This window comes from Pyrgilauda ruficollis, unplaced genomic scaffold (genome assembly GCF_017590135.1).
Source record: "Pyrgilauda ruficollis isolate IOZ18807 unplaced genomic scaffold, ASM1759013v1 scaffold15, whole genome shotgun sequence".
In the NCBI taxonomy this organism is placed as follows: Eukaryota; Metazoa; Chordata; class Aves; order Passeriformes; family Passeridae; genus Pyrgilauda; species Pyrgilauda ruficollis.
In genome coordinates, this window is record NW_024513654.1 from 2,707,894 (window position 1) to 2,726,403 (window position 18,510).

Consider the following 18,510-nt stretch of genomic DNA (forward strand, 5'->3'; position numbering starts at 1 on the left):
CCTCTCCAGGCTGGACACCCCCAGCTCTCCCTGTCACATATTCAGCCTTTTGTCACCTTTTGCTGTGGCATCTGGGCAGGACCCAGCACAAGGAGCCTCTTTCTTTCCTCTTACAGGTAGTAGCTTAAAGAGTTCAGCCAGAGAGCTTTCACTGCCACGTCTGTGAGTTCCTCAGGGGGCAGGTGGTGTTGCTGTCAAAATTACTCTTTTGGGCAGTAAAATGAGCGAAACGGGAACCAACCCTTCCTGTGTCTGAGCTTCCCTCTGCTGCCCCACTCTGCAGTATGTAATAATCCATCCTGACACCACGAGGCCTCTTTGATCTGGCAGGGTTTGGTTTAGCAGCTCTAATGGAGCTGCAGCCTGGAATGGATGTTTTCCCACCGTACCTTCCTTCCCAAAGCCTTTCTCCTTTTCTATCGTTTGCCGCGGCATCGGCAGTGCATCACTGGGAGAATGGAAAACAAATAAAGCACAAATATCATTTTGCTCTGCAGTGCAGCACTTCAGAAGAGACAGATTTCTGTGAGCCATTGGTTCTTTTAAAGTATAGTGTGTGCTGCGATGACAAATGTACAGCTTTGATGTTTCCTGCTCCGCTCGCCCGTGACATTGTAAATCAGTGTTTTGCTTTCTCGTACTCCATCATTATTAAACTTGGTGTAACTCTGGTTACAAGCTCCTGGAAACCACGTGTCTCACACTGCTCTCCTGTGTCCCAGGGGAATTATTGTGTTTGAAAACAGCAGCTACATTCTGGAGCCATTGGAAGGTGCTACAGGCGAACACAAGATCTACCGAGCGGAGAATCTGAGAGTAGCCCCGGGGTCTTGTGGCCACCAGCTGGACATCCCTGCCACGATGGCTGCAGCCACTGCCACGTCACAGCGTCCTCCAGCTGGCAGGGTAGGTGGCTGATGTGCTTTTCTGTGCTTGGTTGGCAGCATTTCCATATTGCTGCCCACCACAAGAGTCTCTACTGAGCAAAACTTTATCCCACACCATCGACTTCCCTCGGTGCCGTCTGCTGAAGTGCAGATGAAATTATTTGTTAAAGCTTTATTACTTTTCCTGGACTCTCCATGCATAACTTGCTTTTCACTTCCTTTTCAACACAGAAAAGTTTATGGGTTCATATTATGGTCATCTATTTTGGTTCTTGTATGGTTAGAACCAGAATTTGAGGCTCCCTGAGAATACTGAGTGATGTCTGGAAAAGTTCTTGCCCTCCCAAGATGAAAGAGAACATAATAGCTGGGATACTTTGCTAATACCAGGTTTGGAACCTCTGTATTTTAGTAGCAAAGTCTCTTATGCAGACAAAACAAATGCTCAGCATATTATTTTACAGCTGTATTATTGGAGTTGCTGTGATGTTGGCAGAAATGTACTTCATGTGAGATGCATTTACCTAATGGAAATTAGAAAATTAAATGAGCCAAAAACCAGGAAGAGGAAATGCTGTAACAAATTCATCTGCATGTTGGATGAGGGTTGTAGAAAAGGCTGGAATGTGTTCAGGAATTATATAATGATAAAAATCTGCCATCAGCATTTATTGAATGTCACATATGGGGATTTGTACTTGCATGTATGACTCAGGCTTTGCCTCAGGTCCGTTGTTAAGGAAAGCAACCTAAGTGACATCTCTAGATATAATTATGCAATGGAATTAATTTATTTTACGTTTTTAGGAATATTACATTCAGAGCATTAGTCTTTGCATGTAACATAAGAATTAAGTGTAATTCTAAAAGCATGCGTGGGTGGAACACATTGGAAATACAACTTTATTAAGTTTTCCCCAAATTATTTGTGACTTTGAATTCCACTGAAGTAGTCAGTGTAATGCAGAAATAAAATGTGTGCATGTAACAAATTGACACAATCAAAGCCATTTTATTATTACCCTTATGGTTCTTCCATTTTGCTGCTGGCTTCAACTGCATCTTAAATTTCACTTTAAATATCTGAACAATATTTTTGCTGTGGTTCAGTGGACATAATTATAAAACCTGTCAGCAGTCACATCATATGGATAGGTACAATATATTTAATGAGTAAGTTGGTTAAGCTTATAATGTAGGAATTTTGAAAGCTGTCAAATGTCATGTGTGCAGTGAGTTTTCATATTTCAGTGTTGTCACTAAGCAGTCTGTCAGTGGGCACGTCAAATAAAGATGACCTGCAAAGTGGGGAGACATAAAGCTGCTCCAAATCATGCTGGGTGACAGAATTAAGCAGAAATCTGGTCTAAGGTTCAGGGCATGATTAAAATATTTGACTTCTTGACAGGTCTGGGGGAAGATTTTTGTTTGGTTTTATCCCCTGACTCTCCACTCAGCCACCTACACGAAATTCTTATTGAGCAGAGCTGAAATGTGAGATCAATATATCACCAAGGGCTTTGGTTAGATGCAAGTGCAGGTGAAGGATGGGACAAGCAGCAGCCTCAGCTCCCCAGATCCAAACAGGAGCTCAGGGCAGGAGATGCAGAGATGTCACAGGCAGGCTGTGCCCTGCTGGAGCGGGGTCTCTGTGAGTGCTGGGTCATTCCCTGACTCACTAGACCCTCAAATTGCACCAAGGAGCATTTTCCAGCTGAGCTCCGTTGAGACAGGACCCTGCAGAATGTCTGGTGTGTAGGACCCTCCCTGCAGCAGGGAATTTTCTCTGTAGCCACAAGGAAAAAAATCCATTTTGGTGATGCTGGTGACCGGGAGCAGGGAGGGGATTTTTTAGGGCATGAGGAAAGAGAGGCTGCACCACTGCAGAATCCATCCAAGCCATGCTAATCCCCAGGCAGGGAATGCTGAGGAAGGGGTACAGCTGCTGGGACAGCAGGTTTGGGACAGCATCAGATGGGGAAGAAGCAGAGGAGAGAGACCATGGTCAGTGGAACAAAGCCCATTGTCCCCCAGCTCCCATGGCTGTGTCACTGACTCCTCATTTCAGTTGTGAAGGATTAACTCAGCAAAAGGGATTGTGCATTGATGCAGCTGGCTGCAGAGAGCAAGCTGAAAGAAGCCATAATTAGGTATATTTCATAAATAAATATTGTATCCTAGGAATTCACATAGCCTTTGGGCAAATCTCAGGAACAGATTTGTTATGCAAGTCAGTCACCAGAGCCTTATGTGATTTTTATGCCTGCTAGCCAATTTCTCTCCAGCTCACTCCAGTCCAAACAGTTTTACTCTTGGTAAGAGGGAAATGTTCTAAACTGTCTGATGTGACAGAGCTCTCCTTGCTCCTTTGAACTCAGATTTTCCTGTATCATCTTTTCTTCTTCACTCAGAGGAGGATGAGAGGCACCTTGAGATGCATCTCTTTGGGACCTCATAATAAATTTCAGGATGGGAGAGTTTTAGTGTCTGAGAGATTGATTCCATCTCAAACAGCAGCCACATGGCCATTTGCCTTTTGTGGCACCTCACTCGTGTCAGAGAGACATCACACCCCAGCACCAGAAGTTTTAAATCAATCTACCTCAGCTCATTTGCCAGAGCCACTAATCAGTGTCATCCTGTCAAGTGTTTGCATCCTTGGTGTTTAGTTCATTAACAGCAGCTTTCAATCCTCTCTCCATCCGAAATATGGTCCAAATGAAACTTTTTTTCAAGTTACTGGAGTTTGCAACACTACTAATTGTTAGGTTGAAAGTCAGATACTAAAGATTGCATCACTCACTTTTCCTCTAATTCTTGCAAAACATCAAAATCATTAATCTGCAGATAGTGAAGAGGAACAGTTTGATAATGTGAAGAAAACGTTGTGAAATCTGGCTGGAAGGAGATGTCCAGCTCTGGCTGTGCTTAGGGGATCTCTCCGTTTGCCCTGGAGCAGTTTTCCTTGGAAAGCTTTAGTCATGTTGTAGGTTAAAGAGCTTTGCTGCAGTTCAAGACATCATGGTCAGTTGTAGGTCAAACATCTGTTTGAGCCCTCTAAGTTCTGGCAGGAAGATCTGATACTCTGCTGAGACCTCTTTTCCCTAAATGTTCTAGTCCAGACACAAGGAAGGAATGATAGGATAGATGCTGCTGCTGCTGCTGTAAATCACAGAACTTTTACAGGCACTAATAGGTCATTTAAAATTAGGGTAGCAAAGGAGCTGTGACATGTTTTGTACTCCTACAAAATCATTTCTTCACTGATTTTTCAGTTTTTTCAGGTTTTTTTCCAGTTTTTTTCAGTTAAGCATTATGATTCTTTTAGATCTGCATTTTATATGAATATGCAGATACAGAATTAAATGCGTGCCTTTCATTTTTCAAGTATTAATTTGCTTCCCCAGACACTGATAGTTGCTTTTTTATTTTTGGGTTTTTCTTCCTACATAATTTATCAGTTGACTGCTTGACCTCTTCTCTGCTTCACTCAATATCCCTTTATCTCTCATTTTTCTCAGTAACCAGTTTGTCTATTGTGTGAAATGTTTGTTAGAAGTTCCTCATCTCTCCTTTAAAAGTGCCTCGGAAATAGCAAAGGGCTTTCTGCTGGAGGGGATATTCTCCTGTGAGGAAAGATAACTCAAACGTTTCAACTGCAGAAAGCTGAAAGGTTGAGAGAGACTTTGCACCACTCTCCTGCTTTCTGTGATCAAACCCTGAGAGGTTTTGTAAGGAAAACTTCCATGAGGAGGAGGAGGAAGACGCTGTAAATCTGCGTGTAGTAAAATCTTAGTAAAACGTAAGAAACCTGAGACACTGTGTGTTTCCTCTTGCAAGCACTTTGTTGTATCAGGGCAGAAAACAAAATAAGCCTTTCATGGTTTTTTTGACAGTACAAGAGGGAGGCTCTGAAGACAACGAAGTACGTGGAGCTTGTTATTGTGGCAGATAATCGTGAGGTAAGGAACTGCCAAATAAAAAGTTGTGTGAGCAGCAAAGGGGCAGCTCAGTGCAGTTACCATGGTGCTGCAAATAAGGTGCTTCAGACAAGAATATGATGTTTTCTGAGCTAAATCATCCTCCCTAATTAGGGTTGAGCAAGGAATGAATTATTAAGATAGGACAACAGTGATACTCAGTTGCAAAATTTCTTGTAATACCTCAGAAGGAGTTTGAAGTAACTCTGTCAGTATGGGAGAAGGGGCAAATAAATATTCATTCCTTGAGCAAGTTAAGTCCTCACTGCCACTCACAGTGCCCTCAGTGGGGCTGTCAGGGCTTCTGGAACAGTGCTTGGCCATCACATTCCGTGGAGCACGACTGCCTTCCTGAGGGTTTGCAAAGGGAGCTTCAAAGCACCCAGCACTGGCTGTAAAAATGTTCCAGTGAGCTGAATGGCAAAGATCTGAATCCTGGCTTGAATTATTTTGCTGCCTTTTTTTATTATTATTTTTTTTGGTCTCTTTGAACATTGCTACTTAGAGAGTTGCAATCACTCTTTGCAAGACCTGCTAAGAGAAGAACTATTTCCCAAAATATCAGTTCTGAAAAGACCCCTGTATAATACTTGGAGATTTTTTAAAATCTTCTCATGAGAACCAAAATCCTGTCCCACAGTCTGGATTTCTTTTGGGGCACACTGTGGATCCAGCAGAAGTCTGTTGGGGGATTTTGGCTGCACCCTAATTCCCAAAGATCCCTGATGTGCTGGCTCTTGGGGGGAAACTCTGGGACATTTGTGCTGCTGGTCCATTGATCCTTTATATTCCAAGTTTCAGAGACAAGGCAAAGATGTGGAAAAAATTAAGCAGAGGCTGATAGAAATTGCAAACTACGTTGATAAGGTAAGAACATGAGGATTGTTTCCCTCTTCCCAACCTTCCCTGTAGGATGCTGGGATGCTGAAGGAGCTAACCCTGCAGCTTTGCTGGTACTCCAGTGTTTCAGAGCAAAACTCCTGGAAAAGCAAATTTAAACCTTTCATTTGCCTTTTGATACACAAAGCCATGAGCACTGCTGTGCTGCATATGGGATGTAAAGATCTATTCCTAAGAAAAAGCCCAATTTAGCCCTAGGATTTTATTCACCAGGGAAGAGGGTGGGGATAATCACCTATAGAACATCCTATAGAAAAAAGAGGATTATTTTTAAGAGAAATTTGGAGAACAAAGTCATTTGTAAGGGAAGGTCCAATTGTAAAGCCAACAAAGGCCTGTGAAAACACAGATAATGAAATGTGTAATCCAAGGAAGATGGCAGAATTAAAAATCAGGAAGCAGAGTTGATGGCTGAGTGAGAGCAATAAGAGACAGACACACGCTGGATTTTTTTGGTCTTGAAATAATTCCTTGACAGTAAACAATAAAGTCTCTAGGAATGCTCTAGAGTGGTTTTTGAACAAATTAGAGTTTATTTTTGTTAGGTTGCATGACCAGAAAATATTAGGACTCTAGTAGTGAAATTATAACTGAGAGTGTCTTAATTTATCTGAGAACTTATCAAGTGATACTTCAAGGGCAGTAGCTCAAGGAGAAGAATTCCTGATTAAAAACAAGCTGCTGAAGACACCTCCACCTCATCCATAATTGTCTTGCTGACTTATTGCCAGAGGACAGGTGTTTATATGTTACCTGCTCAAAATTAATTTTGCATATTGTAATATATTTTTTGTTTCATGCTTAATTTATGCTCAGCAAACGCTGGTGTTGTGCAAATGTCTGGAATGCATGGAAACAAGACAAAGATCTACTGGGTGCTTTCCTCAGCCTGTCAGGCAAATCTGGACTTGATCAACCCCTGACTCCTTCCTCACATTACTCTCACATTAGAATTGTTGTCGTGGCTCTGCTGATGTTGCTCTGGCTCCTCTCTTGAGGCAAAATGGCATTTTCTGGTGGGGGAATAGATAAAATCACTGGGGTTTATCTGCTCTGTGCAAGGCTTGATGAGCCTGGCTCGTTTTCAGCTGTTACTGTGAACCACAACCATAGCACAGCCCAGTTCCTCTGCCTCTGGGATAGGATCTGTGCAATCCAGGGTGGGGCAGCCCTGGGAGACTCATCTGCCATGGTCTGGAGTTCCTTCAGAGCTGAAGGACATGGGCAGGGAGTTCAGGGTTGGGTAGGACAGAGTCTCTTTGAATGCCTGATGGGTATTGAGTTGGGTCAGAACTGTTTCCTGGGAGTCTTGGAAATATTTTGTCTGAGTTCTGTCAGGTGTTTTGCCCTGAAGAAGAAGTTGTTTTAACCTCTACAAGAAAAGCTCGTTATGTTTTTGTTGAAATATTCTAGTCTGAAATATTTTTAGACATATATTTCCTACTTTTCTCTTCTCTTTAGTTCTACAGGCCACTAAACATCCGAGTGGCCCTGGTGGGAGTGGAGGTGTGGAATGACATGGATAAGTGCTCCATTTCCCAGGACCCTTTCACCAGCCTGCATGAGTTCCTGGACTGGAGAAAGCTCAAACTCCTGCCTCGGAAAGCCCACGACAATGCACAGCTGATCAGGTAGGCTGGACTCTGCATTTGATACCCACCAGGATTTTGGGGATTTCAGGATAGCTGTGCTGAGTCCTTCCCCAGCTGCTAAGCTCTTGGAAGGTACATCTGTGTTCCTGAGGGTTTGCCTGTCCCCTCTGCAAACATCAAACCCAAATTCACTCTGCAGGGCCCTGCAGCAGATGCTCCAGGTGAGTTTGCTCTCCCAGCCCTGGTGCTCAAAGCCTGTCCTGAGTACAGCTTGTGTAGAGCAGGAGGTTGTAATCAGCTGCTGCATGCTCAGGGTGTGAATTTACAACCAGTTTAAACTGCTCTCAGTCTGATTTGTCAGTGGAAAAGGCAGTCCTGCTCTGACCCTAAGTGAAGCCTATTTCTTGATGAAAAGACCTCAGTATGCTTTAAAATGCTGTCTGATTTAGACAATTCATTTGCATTCATGATTTAAAAATTAAACCATAAACATATTTTACCCTGCTGATTTATCTTGGAATAAGGAATTGAGTAAAGGTCCCTGTCAACCCAAACCAGTCTGTGGTTCTGTAAAAGTAAAAGCACTCTAAAAAACAAAAGGTAAGAGGAATACCTCTTTGTTGAATAGGTATTATTTTGATCAATTGGCTATTCCTTATACTGAGCAGATAAACACAACTGATGTCTCAGTAATTAAAAGGAGTTATTTACTTCTTACATTACCTGAATGAGAATAAATTGAGCCTTTCCAAACTGTCCCCCCTGAGATATTCGATTGCTCTATATGTATAATAACACTTGGTGTGAAATTATTACATTCAAGGCTGTGCATCATCACAAGTAGCACATAAACTTCCCCCTGCATTGCAACAACCCTTCTTTGAGTTACAGACATCATTTTTATGTTTGTACTCCTGTTCCCCACTTCAGAAACAAAGGAAAGGAAGAAGGGTCCTGTTGCAGCAGTAAAAACTAAGGAGGGTGATCCAGTGGGAGTGATCCAGTGGGAGTGACCCAATGGGGGTGATCCATTGGGAGTGATCAAATGAGGGTGATCCATTGGGAGTGACCCAATGGAGGTGATCCATTGGGGGTGATCCATTGGGAGTGACCCAATGGGGGTGATCCATTGGGGGTGATCCATTGGGAGTGACCCAATGGGGGTGATCCATTGGGGGTGATCCATTGGGAGTGATCAAATGAGGGTGATCCCTTGGGAGTGACCCAATGGGGGTGATCCGTTGGGGATGATCCAATAAGGGTGATCCATTGGAGTGATCCAGTGAGGGTGATTCATTGGGTTAATCCAATGGGAGTGATCCATTGGGGGTGATCCATTGGGAGTGATCCGGTGGGAGTGACCCATTGGGGGTGACCCACTGAGGGTGATCCAGTGAGGGTGATCCAATGGGGATGATCCAATGGGGATGCTCCATTGGGGGTGTCCCCATGGATGTTCCAAGAGCTGGGACACCGTGGCTCAGTTCAGCTGAGGCAGCACAGCCCATCTGGGCTTTCCTTTGCTTTAGAGCTGCAGATGAGAGGGGCAGAAAGGGGGCCTTTGTTTGAGGGTGGCAGGAGCCCAGAGCTGGGAAGGACAGGGCGTTATCTTGGCACTGACTGGTGGCTCTGTCTCCTCTCCCCCTCCTGCAGCGGGGTGTACTTCCAGGGGACGACCATTGGCATGGCTCCCATCATGAGCATGTGCACAGCAGAGCAGTCTGGAGGGGTCGTCATGGTAAGTGGGGCAAGCTCTCAGCCACTCGGGCTGGCCCAGCTGGGGTGACACCACACCAGGACCTCCTGAACCAGCCCCATCTGGCCCATTTTCCTTCTCTCTGTCGTTCATATCCCCCTTCAGATTGCTTGTAAATGATAGTTTCCATAGTGAAAAAAACCAAAATATTGCATTAAAATATAGCAGGGCCTCTTTGCAAGGAGTTTATTCCTCTGATTGTTTTTGAACCAGGTGCTGAGGTGCTGCGAAGGAAGAGAACCAGAAGATGTATTTGTTATACACTAGAGTATACTTGTGTTACAGGCAGCAGCAGTCTATCCTGAATCTTTTATTATATTGATTTTATTCTGTATTTATAGAGTTTCCTGTGTTAGGCCTTATTTTCCATCTTTGCAGCAGTGGTTTTATTGCATTGCCAGACAGAGAGAACAAACAATGGCAGCATTTATTCCAGCTGAGTCTCTCCCAGGGCATTACTGTTGTTGTTAGATGCAAGACATGGTGAACACACAAGCAAACATCTTGTCCAATCTCTGGAAGGAGTTCTGCTGTATTTTCTTTTCTGATTTTTTCTTTTTTTAAATTTCAGTTTTGCAGTGTTTTGTGCTAAGACGGAGGGAGTAAGCTTTAAACTAGAACAATCAAATCACATAATTTGGGAAAAGTTGTGTCAAAGTTGTAGAAAAGACAAAGGTTTCAGGCTCTTGATAGCTTGAGTCTGTAATTGGTGTCTGTAACAATTAATCACTGGGTACCTGGGGGACAGGTACAAAAGGAAAGGGAGGAAAAAAGGAAGAAAGCTGTAGGAGTGTCCCAGTGGACTCCCAAGTCTTGGTAAAGGCACAGATGAGGCAGAGAGCCCCATTTTACCCATTTGACTCAGCCCTGCAGTCACTGCTTTGGCTTTATCTGCAGTCAGAGATGCCCTTAATGATGACTTTTTGTCCTTTTTAATTTTTAGCATAAGATTGAAAACACTCCACAGTGTAATTTACAGCCAAGTCAGTTCTCTTTGCTCTGGAAGCTGTCATTTTAAAGAGAAATAATTACAAATAGTTCATTCCAGTAACAAGAAAACAAAAATCAGCATTTCTTTAGAACATTCCCATGGAGAGGGGACTGATTTATATGTCCAGGAGAAACCCAGGCTCTGTGGAAGAGTCCTGGGCCAGAATGAATCTCCTGCCATGAAGGGGAGCATGATGTTACCCAGAGACTCAGTGAATTTAAGCTTTTGAGGTGCAAATTAAATTGCAACTTGCACAGAATAACCAGAAATGTTCTGTGGCTCTTTAAACAAATACTCAAAATGAAGCCAAATCCAAATGAAGCAAACACTCACCCCAAAACCCAAAAGGGCAGCTGCTCAACCATCCCCTGAGTTGGCAAAGGCTGATTCAGGCACAGACTAAACATATTTCTATTTATTGGTACCTGTACCCTGGCACAGCTGCCCAGGAGGGATTTAAAACCCTCTGGAGGTGGCACTTGGGGACATGGGGCAGTGGTGGCCTTGGCAGTGCTGGGGCGTGGTTGGACTCCATGATCTTGAAGGTCTTTTCCACCTAAAAGATTCTGTGATTCTATGAAAGAATGAATCACTCTCAGCCTGGGAAGGTCAGGGGCTCAGGTGTCTCGACACTGCACAAATGAATATTTGGCCAACCTCATAATTCAGCCAGTTTCTCATCCATCCCACCCCCAGCGCTCAACACCAAAAGCTCCCACACTTTAAAACCTGTTCTGGAAGAGAAGACAATGAGAGACTGCGTCAGAAATGACATTTGAATACAAAATCTGGAGTGACTCTTGTCTGATGTGATTTTCCTGGTTCTTTTTGCAGTTAGTCAGCTCTACTGTATGATGTAAATTCCTCTGTCATGCCTCCCTGGGAGCCTGCCTGTCTCTTTTCTATAGGGCTGAGCTCTCTCAGTGGGTGACACCCTGTCTGCCATTAATTTGCAGAGGAACTCAAAGCAGGGAGAGCAGCCATGTGAGTGTGAGGAGCTTTAACAAGACCTTTATCATTTCATTTCCCTGTGAAGTTTCTGTAGTGTCACAGAAAAACCAAAGAGAAGTTGACATTAAAGCAAGTCTTTGACGTGATTCAGTCTTCATTCTTCTGTTTCCAAAGGTTGCCCACTGAATTCATGGATTTAAAAGTAAAATATTTCTGAGAGAAGAGGAAAGTGACTTTTTATCTGGGCAGATGGTGATGGGGCAAGGGAGAAGGGTTTTAAACTTACAGAGGAGGGACTTAGATTGGATATTAGGAGGAAATTGTCCCCTGTGAGGGTGGGCAACCCTGGCACAGGGTGCCCAGAGCAGCTGTGGCTGCCCCTGGATCCCTGGCAGTGCCCAAAGCCAGGCTGGACAGGGCTTGGAGCACCTGGGACAGGGGAAGGTGGGGTTGGGACTGGATGATTTTTGAGGTCTCTTCCAATTCAAACCATTCTGTGACTCCATGAACCGAGTGAACATACTGAAAATACCAGGAGCAGGGCATTTGCCTGTTGGAGCTGTAGGTGACAGCATTTAATGATTAGGATTTGATTTAAATCCCAGCGGAATGAAGCAGAATTCAGCTGAAAGCAGCTGCATGTTTTGTGCAACAGCTTATAATGCCTTAACAGTAGATGGTTGCTTATTCAGTGGTTGTGAAATGTGTTTGGTAATGACTTTTACTGCTCAAGTTAACTTTGAAGGACCCTGGTGGAATAAATCAAAGTCACATTGCTATTCATTTCTTTAGTCCTTGTGATTCTTAAACGGTCTCGGTATCAAATGGAACATGTCACTGTTTGTTTTGATAATCTTCATTTATGCTGTCTTCAAATAACCTCTTTTGCTGAGGCATCACATTCCTCCTTCTAAAAACCCTCTCTAGAAGCTGATAAAATTGCATTCCAAGTGGATCTGAGCAAGTAATGAGAACCGCATGGGCCAGAATAATTGTTTGCCTTTTCAAGTCCCAAATTACATTTCACATCATTTATTGCTCCACTTCTGGAGTGGACTGTGTGAATCCTTATTTTTAGTTTTAGTTGACAGCTTCAGAGTATTCAGAGAAATATAATCACTGCTCAGTAAGTGGAGGAGATACTGGAAAAATAAAGAAAGTCTGAGCTCAATTTGCTGTGTGTCTGTAGCTCAGTGAGGAGTTTCTGCCTTGACCAAATAGCCTGAATTTCAAGGCATCATCCAGTGAGTCAGTGGCAAATTATATGGAATTATTTTGCTGTTTTCTTAATCTTCAGCCCTGCACTTTTTTCCATTTGAGTGAGAGGTTGTGCTCTTTTTCTGACATCAGGTTCAATTACACTGAATTCTCTAAGTATTCCATCAATTACTGTTGCACGAAGATAAATCCATCTGTGTCAGACCAGTACCTAGATAAGATATCTCATTATGTAGGTGTTGTGCAGGACAAACTGCACATAAACTGCCTGTCACAAGATTTTTATATCAAGATTTTAAAATTCAGGAATTTTTTTTTTAGTGAGAGATTTTGTGAACAGATAGAACTATTTTGAGTTTGTTCCAGTTACAGAAGGAACATTTTGACTTGTGCAGAATGACTGTGTTCTCTTCTAGATTTTGTTTGCTATTTGAGAAATTATTTACTAAAAATATTAGCCCAGACAGATGAAAGAAGAAACTCTTAAATCTACCCCAAGTCATGTACTAAGTCCTCCATTAGTACATAGATAATGTTTTAGACAGTTTTACCTTTCGCTTCTTTTTTGTCTGGAGTTTGGCTTAGATGATGCTGAAAGAGTTATTTAAAGTGAATATATTCATGCACGCTTCTAGAGCAGGCAGCTGTACACAGTAATTCCATTTACTGACTGATAAATAGTGGATCATGCATTTATATTACATGTTTATGCCTTCAGGGAAAGCTTTCTTACAAGTGTAGTGGATTTTTTTTCCCTCAAGGAAAATGATCAGTGTGGAAAGGTCTCTTACTTGTGGTTAAGCCAAAACATCATTCTGATCAGCAGCCTGTACTCAAATCATGCAGTGAATTTCTCAGAAATGATTGTCCCAAAAATCAGCATTTAAACATGGATTAATGTTAACATTTCAAATTGACACTTTCAACATTTAGAGCATTTATAGGTTAATAAGAGGCCATGGAAGATTTTGGCTTGCTTTGGCCTTTCATTTTAAAAAGGAGATTTTTAAAGGTTCTTGGTTTTTTCTTAAAAGGCTTGTGAAATCTTGGACATTTTGATATTAAAGAAACAGTCTGAAGCAAGTTAAATAGACTGAGTGAAATCTCTTGCTGCATTTTTAATTTGCCTCCTGACATGAAGGACTTCTCACTTCTCCCTCACCACACTCATCCTCACCCCTACATTATTGCCCTTTCCTACACTCCATGTCTGGTGACCTCTCTCTGCCACTGCTGGCACTTGGGGGTTTGGGGGATTTCTTCAACAGCAGAATTTTAAGCCCCAATAAAGAGATGTTCACAGCTGCTCAATGGTTTCAAATGTCCAATGGGAAAACTGGGTGGCCAGGAAGGCTGTCCTGAAATTCCCACTCTGCCCTATACAGGGATGAATTTAAACTTGAGTTTATTTAACAACAGAGTCACTTCAGCTGCTAAACTTATAAAACATGTCAAAGGACAGGCAGTAGGACCTTAGAGGGGGAATGTGTGCCTCGAGTTGGGTTTGGATGCTGAGCTGACTGGTTCTCCTGTGGATTTTGTTTTGAAGGATCACTCAGAAAACCCTCTGGGTGCAGCAGTGACGCTGGCTCATGAGCTGGGGCACAATTTTGGGATGAATCACGACACACTGGAGAGGGGCTGCAACTGCAAAGCTTCCACTGATAAAGGGGGCTGCATCATGAACCCCTCCACTGGGTAAGTGCCAGGCTCAGGCTGGCGTGCTGCACAAGCTACAGTGGGACAGCTGTGGCTTCATTTTGTGCCTCAGGAACATTGAAAGGTAAAACAGAAAAGGTTTTTCAACACACGTTAAATCTTGTTGCAGTTGTCCTCTTCAAGGTGAAAAAACTAAATGTTATCAGAGCACATGTACTATTGCACCTTTCTGTTTCCAGGTTAGCAATGTGAGAGACAAAAATGCTATAAGAAACTGGGTAATTTAAAAAAAAAAACAAACCAATCCACAGCCAAACTACACTGCAAGTGTTAAATCAGAATTTCACCTCCTCTCATCTTGCCAGCTGAGCATCAGTCACAATAGGAAATGAGCCAAGACTGAGATGAGTGGGTAGGAAATTCAGTAATGCAGGAAATGCACTCTTAGGCTCTCTGCAAACTCTTTGTCTCGTGCAGAGCAGGTTTTTAGTTCTGCACAAACTTTTGTTGCAAGTGTAAAGCACTTTTAGCTGGTGAGAAAATGAAATCTGCAAGGTCGGTGGGATTAAGGCTGTTCTGTGTCCAGAGGGAGATCTTCCAAGAAAAGAGAGCAGAAATGTGGGAAATACAAACCAGTGAGCCTGTGGTCACTTTGGTGGGTGCAGGGCCAGCAGCTGGACTCACTGATCCTGGTGGGTCCCTTCCAGCTCAGGAAATTCCCTGGTTCCCTGTCAGAACTGAGGGGAGGCTCTGCTGCTGGCAAAGGCACAAGAGCGTTTTGTAGACACAAATTTCAGGCACCCTGGGCAGAGTGAGCTGTCACTGCTTGCAGGGATGTGTTCTAAATTCCTGTTGAAACTGAAGGATATGAGGAATGAGTTCTCCATGTCCATGCTCAGACTAGGACTGAGAGGATTAAATTGAAGTAAGATTTGCCAGTTAAACTGCCTGTGACTGGAATCCAGTAAGAACCAGTGGGGCAAAGATCTGCCAGCAGTGTAGGTACAGCTGGGTGTGCCTTAGGACAAGAGGATGGTCTGGATGTCCTCTGATGTCCCTTCCAGCTCCAGCGTTCTCTCTGTGTGCTTAAAGTTCATCTGTTGCTTAAAAACCTCTTCTGGGAACTGTGATCAGCTCTCCCTCTGCCTTTTCCAAGACTGCAGGTTTCTGGGAAAGAAGGGGAGCAATGTGGGAGAGGCCAGGGAGGGCTGGGCAGGGTTGTTGCCTGCTGGTCAGCCCAACAGCAGCCTTGGAATTCCTTCAAAGGCAGAGCTGTCACCCTCCATGGGGGCAGGAATCAGGGCCGTGGCCAGAGGCCAAGCACAGCAAGTTGAGAGACAAACAAAAGAGTTGTGAGAGTGGAGGAGAATGAGAGGGATTTCTGCAGTCTGGGAAAGAAAAATAACTCAGCTCTTCTGAGACAACGGGTGGTAATCATCCCCGTGGAATTCATCCTGCACAGGTCAGGGCTCTGCCACACTGTGGGGACAGAGTGACCTGGGAGAGGGCTCTGAGCTGAGCTGAGCTGAGCTGAGCCTGGGCAGGCAGGGCTGGGCTCTGAGCTGAGCCTGGGCAGGCAGGGCTGGGCTCTGAGCTGAGCCTGGGCAGGCAGGGCTGGGCTCTGAGCTGAGCTGAGCCTGGGCAGGCAGGGCAGGGCTCTGAGCTGAGCCTGGGCAGGCAGGGTTGGGCTCTGGGCTGGGCACTGGGCTCTGAGCTCCTCAAGGAAACATTCCAGCTTGTGTCAGCTCAGCTGAGTTACTGGTTCTGCACCCAGCTGCTCCACTTGGCAGTAAACACAGGGATGCTCTCAGGACAGAGATTTCTGGACACTTTCTGAATGCCTCTGGTGACAGGGACATTCAGTAGCTCCTTCCTCATTCTTCCTTCACGCTGGAGTCCTCTGGGTGTGTCTGACCCTGTCCTGGCTGCTGGATGTGCCAGACCCTGGGCTTGGCTGGCTCAGGGCAAGGTCAGAGCAAGGCTGTGCCCACCCAGGGTTCCTCAGGATATGAGGAGTTGGATATCCCATTCCTCATCCCAAGCTGCTCAGCTCCCTCACTTTGGGGTTTCTGCAGAACCTTCCAGGCTGAAGGCTCTGCCCACCCCCAGCACCCCACAGCTCTGAGGGATTTTCACATCCTCCTCCTTGGATTTTCACCAAACTCTGCATTCAGCTTGTGCCTGAGGAGGAGCCATGGCCCCACAGCCCTGAGCAGGCTGATTGCTGGCGCTGATTATTGATTCAGAAATGGAAACTTCAACTTCGGGTCTATAGCCTTGGGCTTTATCTGCACACCGTGCTGTCAATCTGTGACAAATATTCCTGGAGAACACTTCATGCCTTGAGCCAAGCTGCATCTCACCCATTTCAAATTAACACTTTGAATATTTAATTACCCAACGTTTCTCACCAATAGCAATATTCCCTCAAGCACCATTATTGAAAGAACACTGAAAAGTTTTCTTCTCTGGAAGTGCTTCTCTGTTAAGGGAAGGCCAAATGAATGTTCCTTATCTCAAATGCACTCTGGAAATAGCCAAAAAATCAAAACTGAGAGCATCCCATGTCCATTTAGAGAGACAGCCTGCTCTCAGTGTACTCACTGCACTGCCTCTGTGCTTTTCTAAATGGTTTCAGGTAGATTTAATGAGTGGAATAAAAAAAATCTAGCTGAAGTTGATGTAAAAAGCACTGAGAAGTCCTTATCTGATGTCTACAAAAAATAGGAAATATCTAAGTTATAGCAGAAAGGCCTCTGTGAATTTAACTTTGGAGTCACTGGTGTGGTCGTGCACAAATGGGAATGTTTTAAGGCTGTTGACTTAAAAGGGATTTCATCAATTATCGTAATTTCTTTCAGTTCTTCTGTTTCAATCTTTGAAGAGGTCTTGGAAATTTTGTCTTGGTGGGAAAAAACCTCCAGGGATCAGGGTGGAATTTAAACTCTGTTGGATCTGTCCTTTAATCAGCTCCCTGTAGTTTTTATTCTTAAAAGATACCAGCAGGATGAGCACCAGTTGTGTGTGAGCTACAAATGTCTAAAGAACTACTGCTTCAGCAAAATGTATTTTTTCTAACATGGAATCAAGCACAAAACCCCATGAATTTGTGTCAGGACAGGACTCTGAGAGATTCAAATATCTGCTATGAAAATCACAGAAATCCTTGTGTAGAAACAGGGGTGGTTCCTATAAAAATACTATCAATAAGGAGTATTTAGTACTAAGATTAGTATTTAGTACTACAGATTATTAATATTTAAATATATTTAAATCATAATTTATATAAATTTCATATTATATATTTCTATCCATTTCATATTGATACTAATCATATCAGTAAGGAATATTTAATACACATTCTCCTTTTTTAATGCATCTGTTATAATTATATTCCTCTAGTTTTTTAATTGTCTTGTACATGGACAGTTGCAAGTGACAAAGATTGAATATTAGAGAGATTTGTGAATCTTTTTCCTGAGATCTTATTATCTGGAAACTAAGGGACTGGGCTGAGCCAGTGAGGCCACTTCAGTATTCCACTTTTTTTTCCAAATATCTCCCTAAAGTGTTGCCTATTAGGAGTGAAAATATTCCTCCTGCCAGGCAGAAAAATACCCAAGAGTTCTGGTGCAGCCCAAGGCATTGGGCTGGATTTCTACCCTTGCAAATGTGAGCAGAATTTAGCACTGCAGAGCAGAATGCTCCCAATTAGCAGTGCTTGTTTATTTAATAATTTTGGAAATGCAATTTTTACATGTCCTTCTTCATCAAAATTGAGCACAGGGGTTTCCATGTTTCCATGGGGTTTGAAGCCAGGTGAGCTCCCACTAAGAAGCTGAAATATTGACTTCAAATATGTCTGAGATTTTTTTGCCAGCCTTAAGGGAAGAAAAATTTTGATAGCTGGTGTTCTCCCCTCCTGTAAACTCAAGGGTTGAACTTCCCCTCTCCCACCTTCCTGTGTCCTTGAGTGCTGTGCTCTTTTGGCTTCCACACAGGAGATCCACAGAGGGAACTTGTCTGCAGGGAAATTTGCCCTTCCCTGCCTCCCAGAGGGAGTGCTCCTTGATGCCTTTCCCTTTCCTCTTGCTGGGTGAGGTTGATGAGAGCAGGAATCCTCCCAGGATGGGCAGTTTCACCAAGCCCATTCAGATGCTGATCCTGCAGTTGTTCTTTCCCTTTGGGATGCCCAATACCTGCAGTAAAATCCACTTTCACTGTTCCCTGGTGGAAGTATTTTCTCTTCCCAGGTTCATTTCTTGTTGCTGGATCATCCCAGCCAGGGCTGGTGGAAAGGTTCCCAGGACAGAGCCGTGTGTTCCATCTCTCTTTGCCTTCCCACAGACACAAGGTGGTGGAAAATGGGGAAAGGGCTGCTTTGGGGTGTTCCCCTCCAATCCCCCTTGCACCTGGGTATGGGAGTGGTGGAGATTTTCTCAGGTCTGTCCTGCTGCCCTACACCCCATTGCTTCCTCTGTACATTCATTATGAGATGGAACACCTCACGTTGATCTGGGAGGTTCTCCTCAAAGCCCACGATGGAGGAAAGATTAAATAAATGCAAAATAATTTA

At 43.8% G+C, this 18,510-nt stretch overlaps 1 protein-coding gene across 1 annotated transcript in view; it reads left to right on the forward strand.

Annotated features, from left to right (window-relative positions):
• Positions 1 to 18,510, forward strand: part of ADAM12 (ADAM metallopeptidase domain 12) — a 155,160-nt gene that overhangs the window by 93,904 nt on the left and 42,746 nt on the right. Inside the window, 6 exon segments of the mRNA XM_041461125.1 lie at positions 723 to 906; positions 4,784 to 4,849; positions 5,663 to 5,734; positions 7,229 to 7,398; positions 9,013 to 9,097; positions 13,825 to 13,973. Of these exon segments, the coding sequence (XP_041317059.1) occupies positions 723 to 906; positions 4,784 to 4,849; positions 5,663 to 5,734; positions 7,229 to 7,398; positions 9,013 to 9,097; positions 13,825 to 13,973 (726 nt within the window).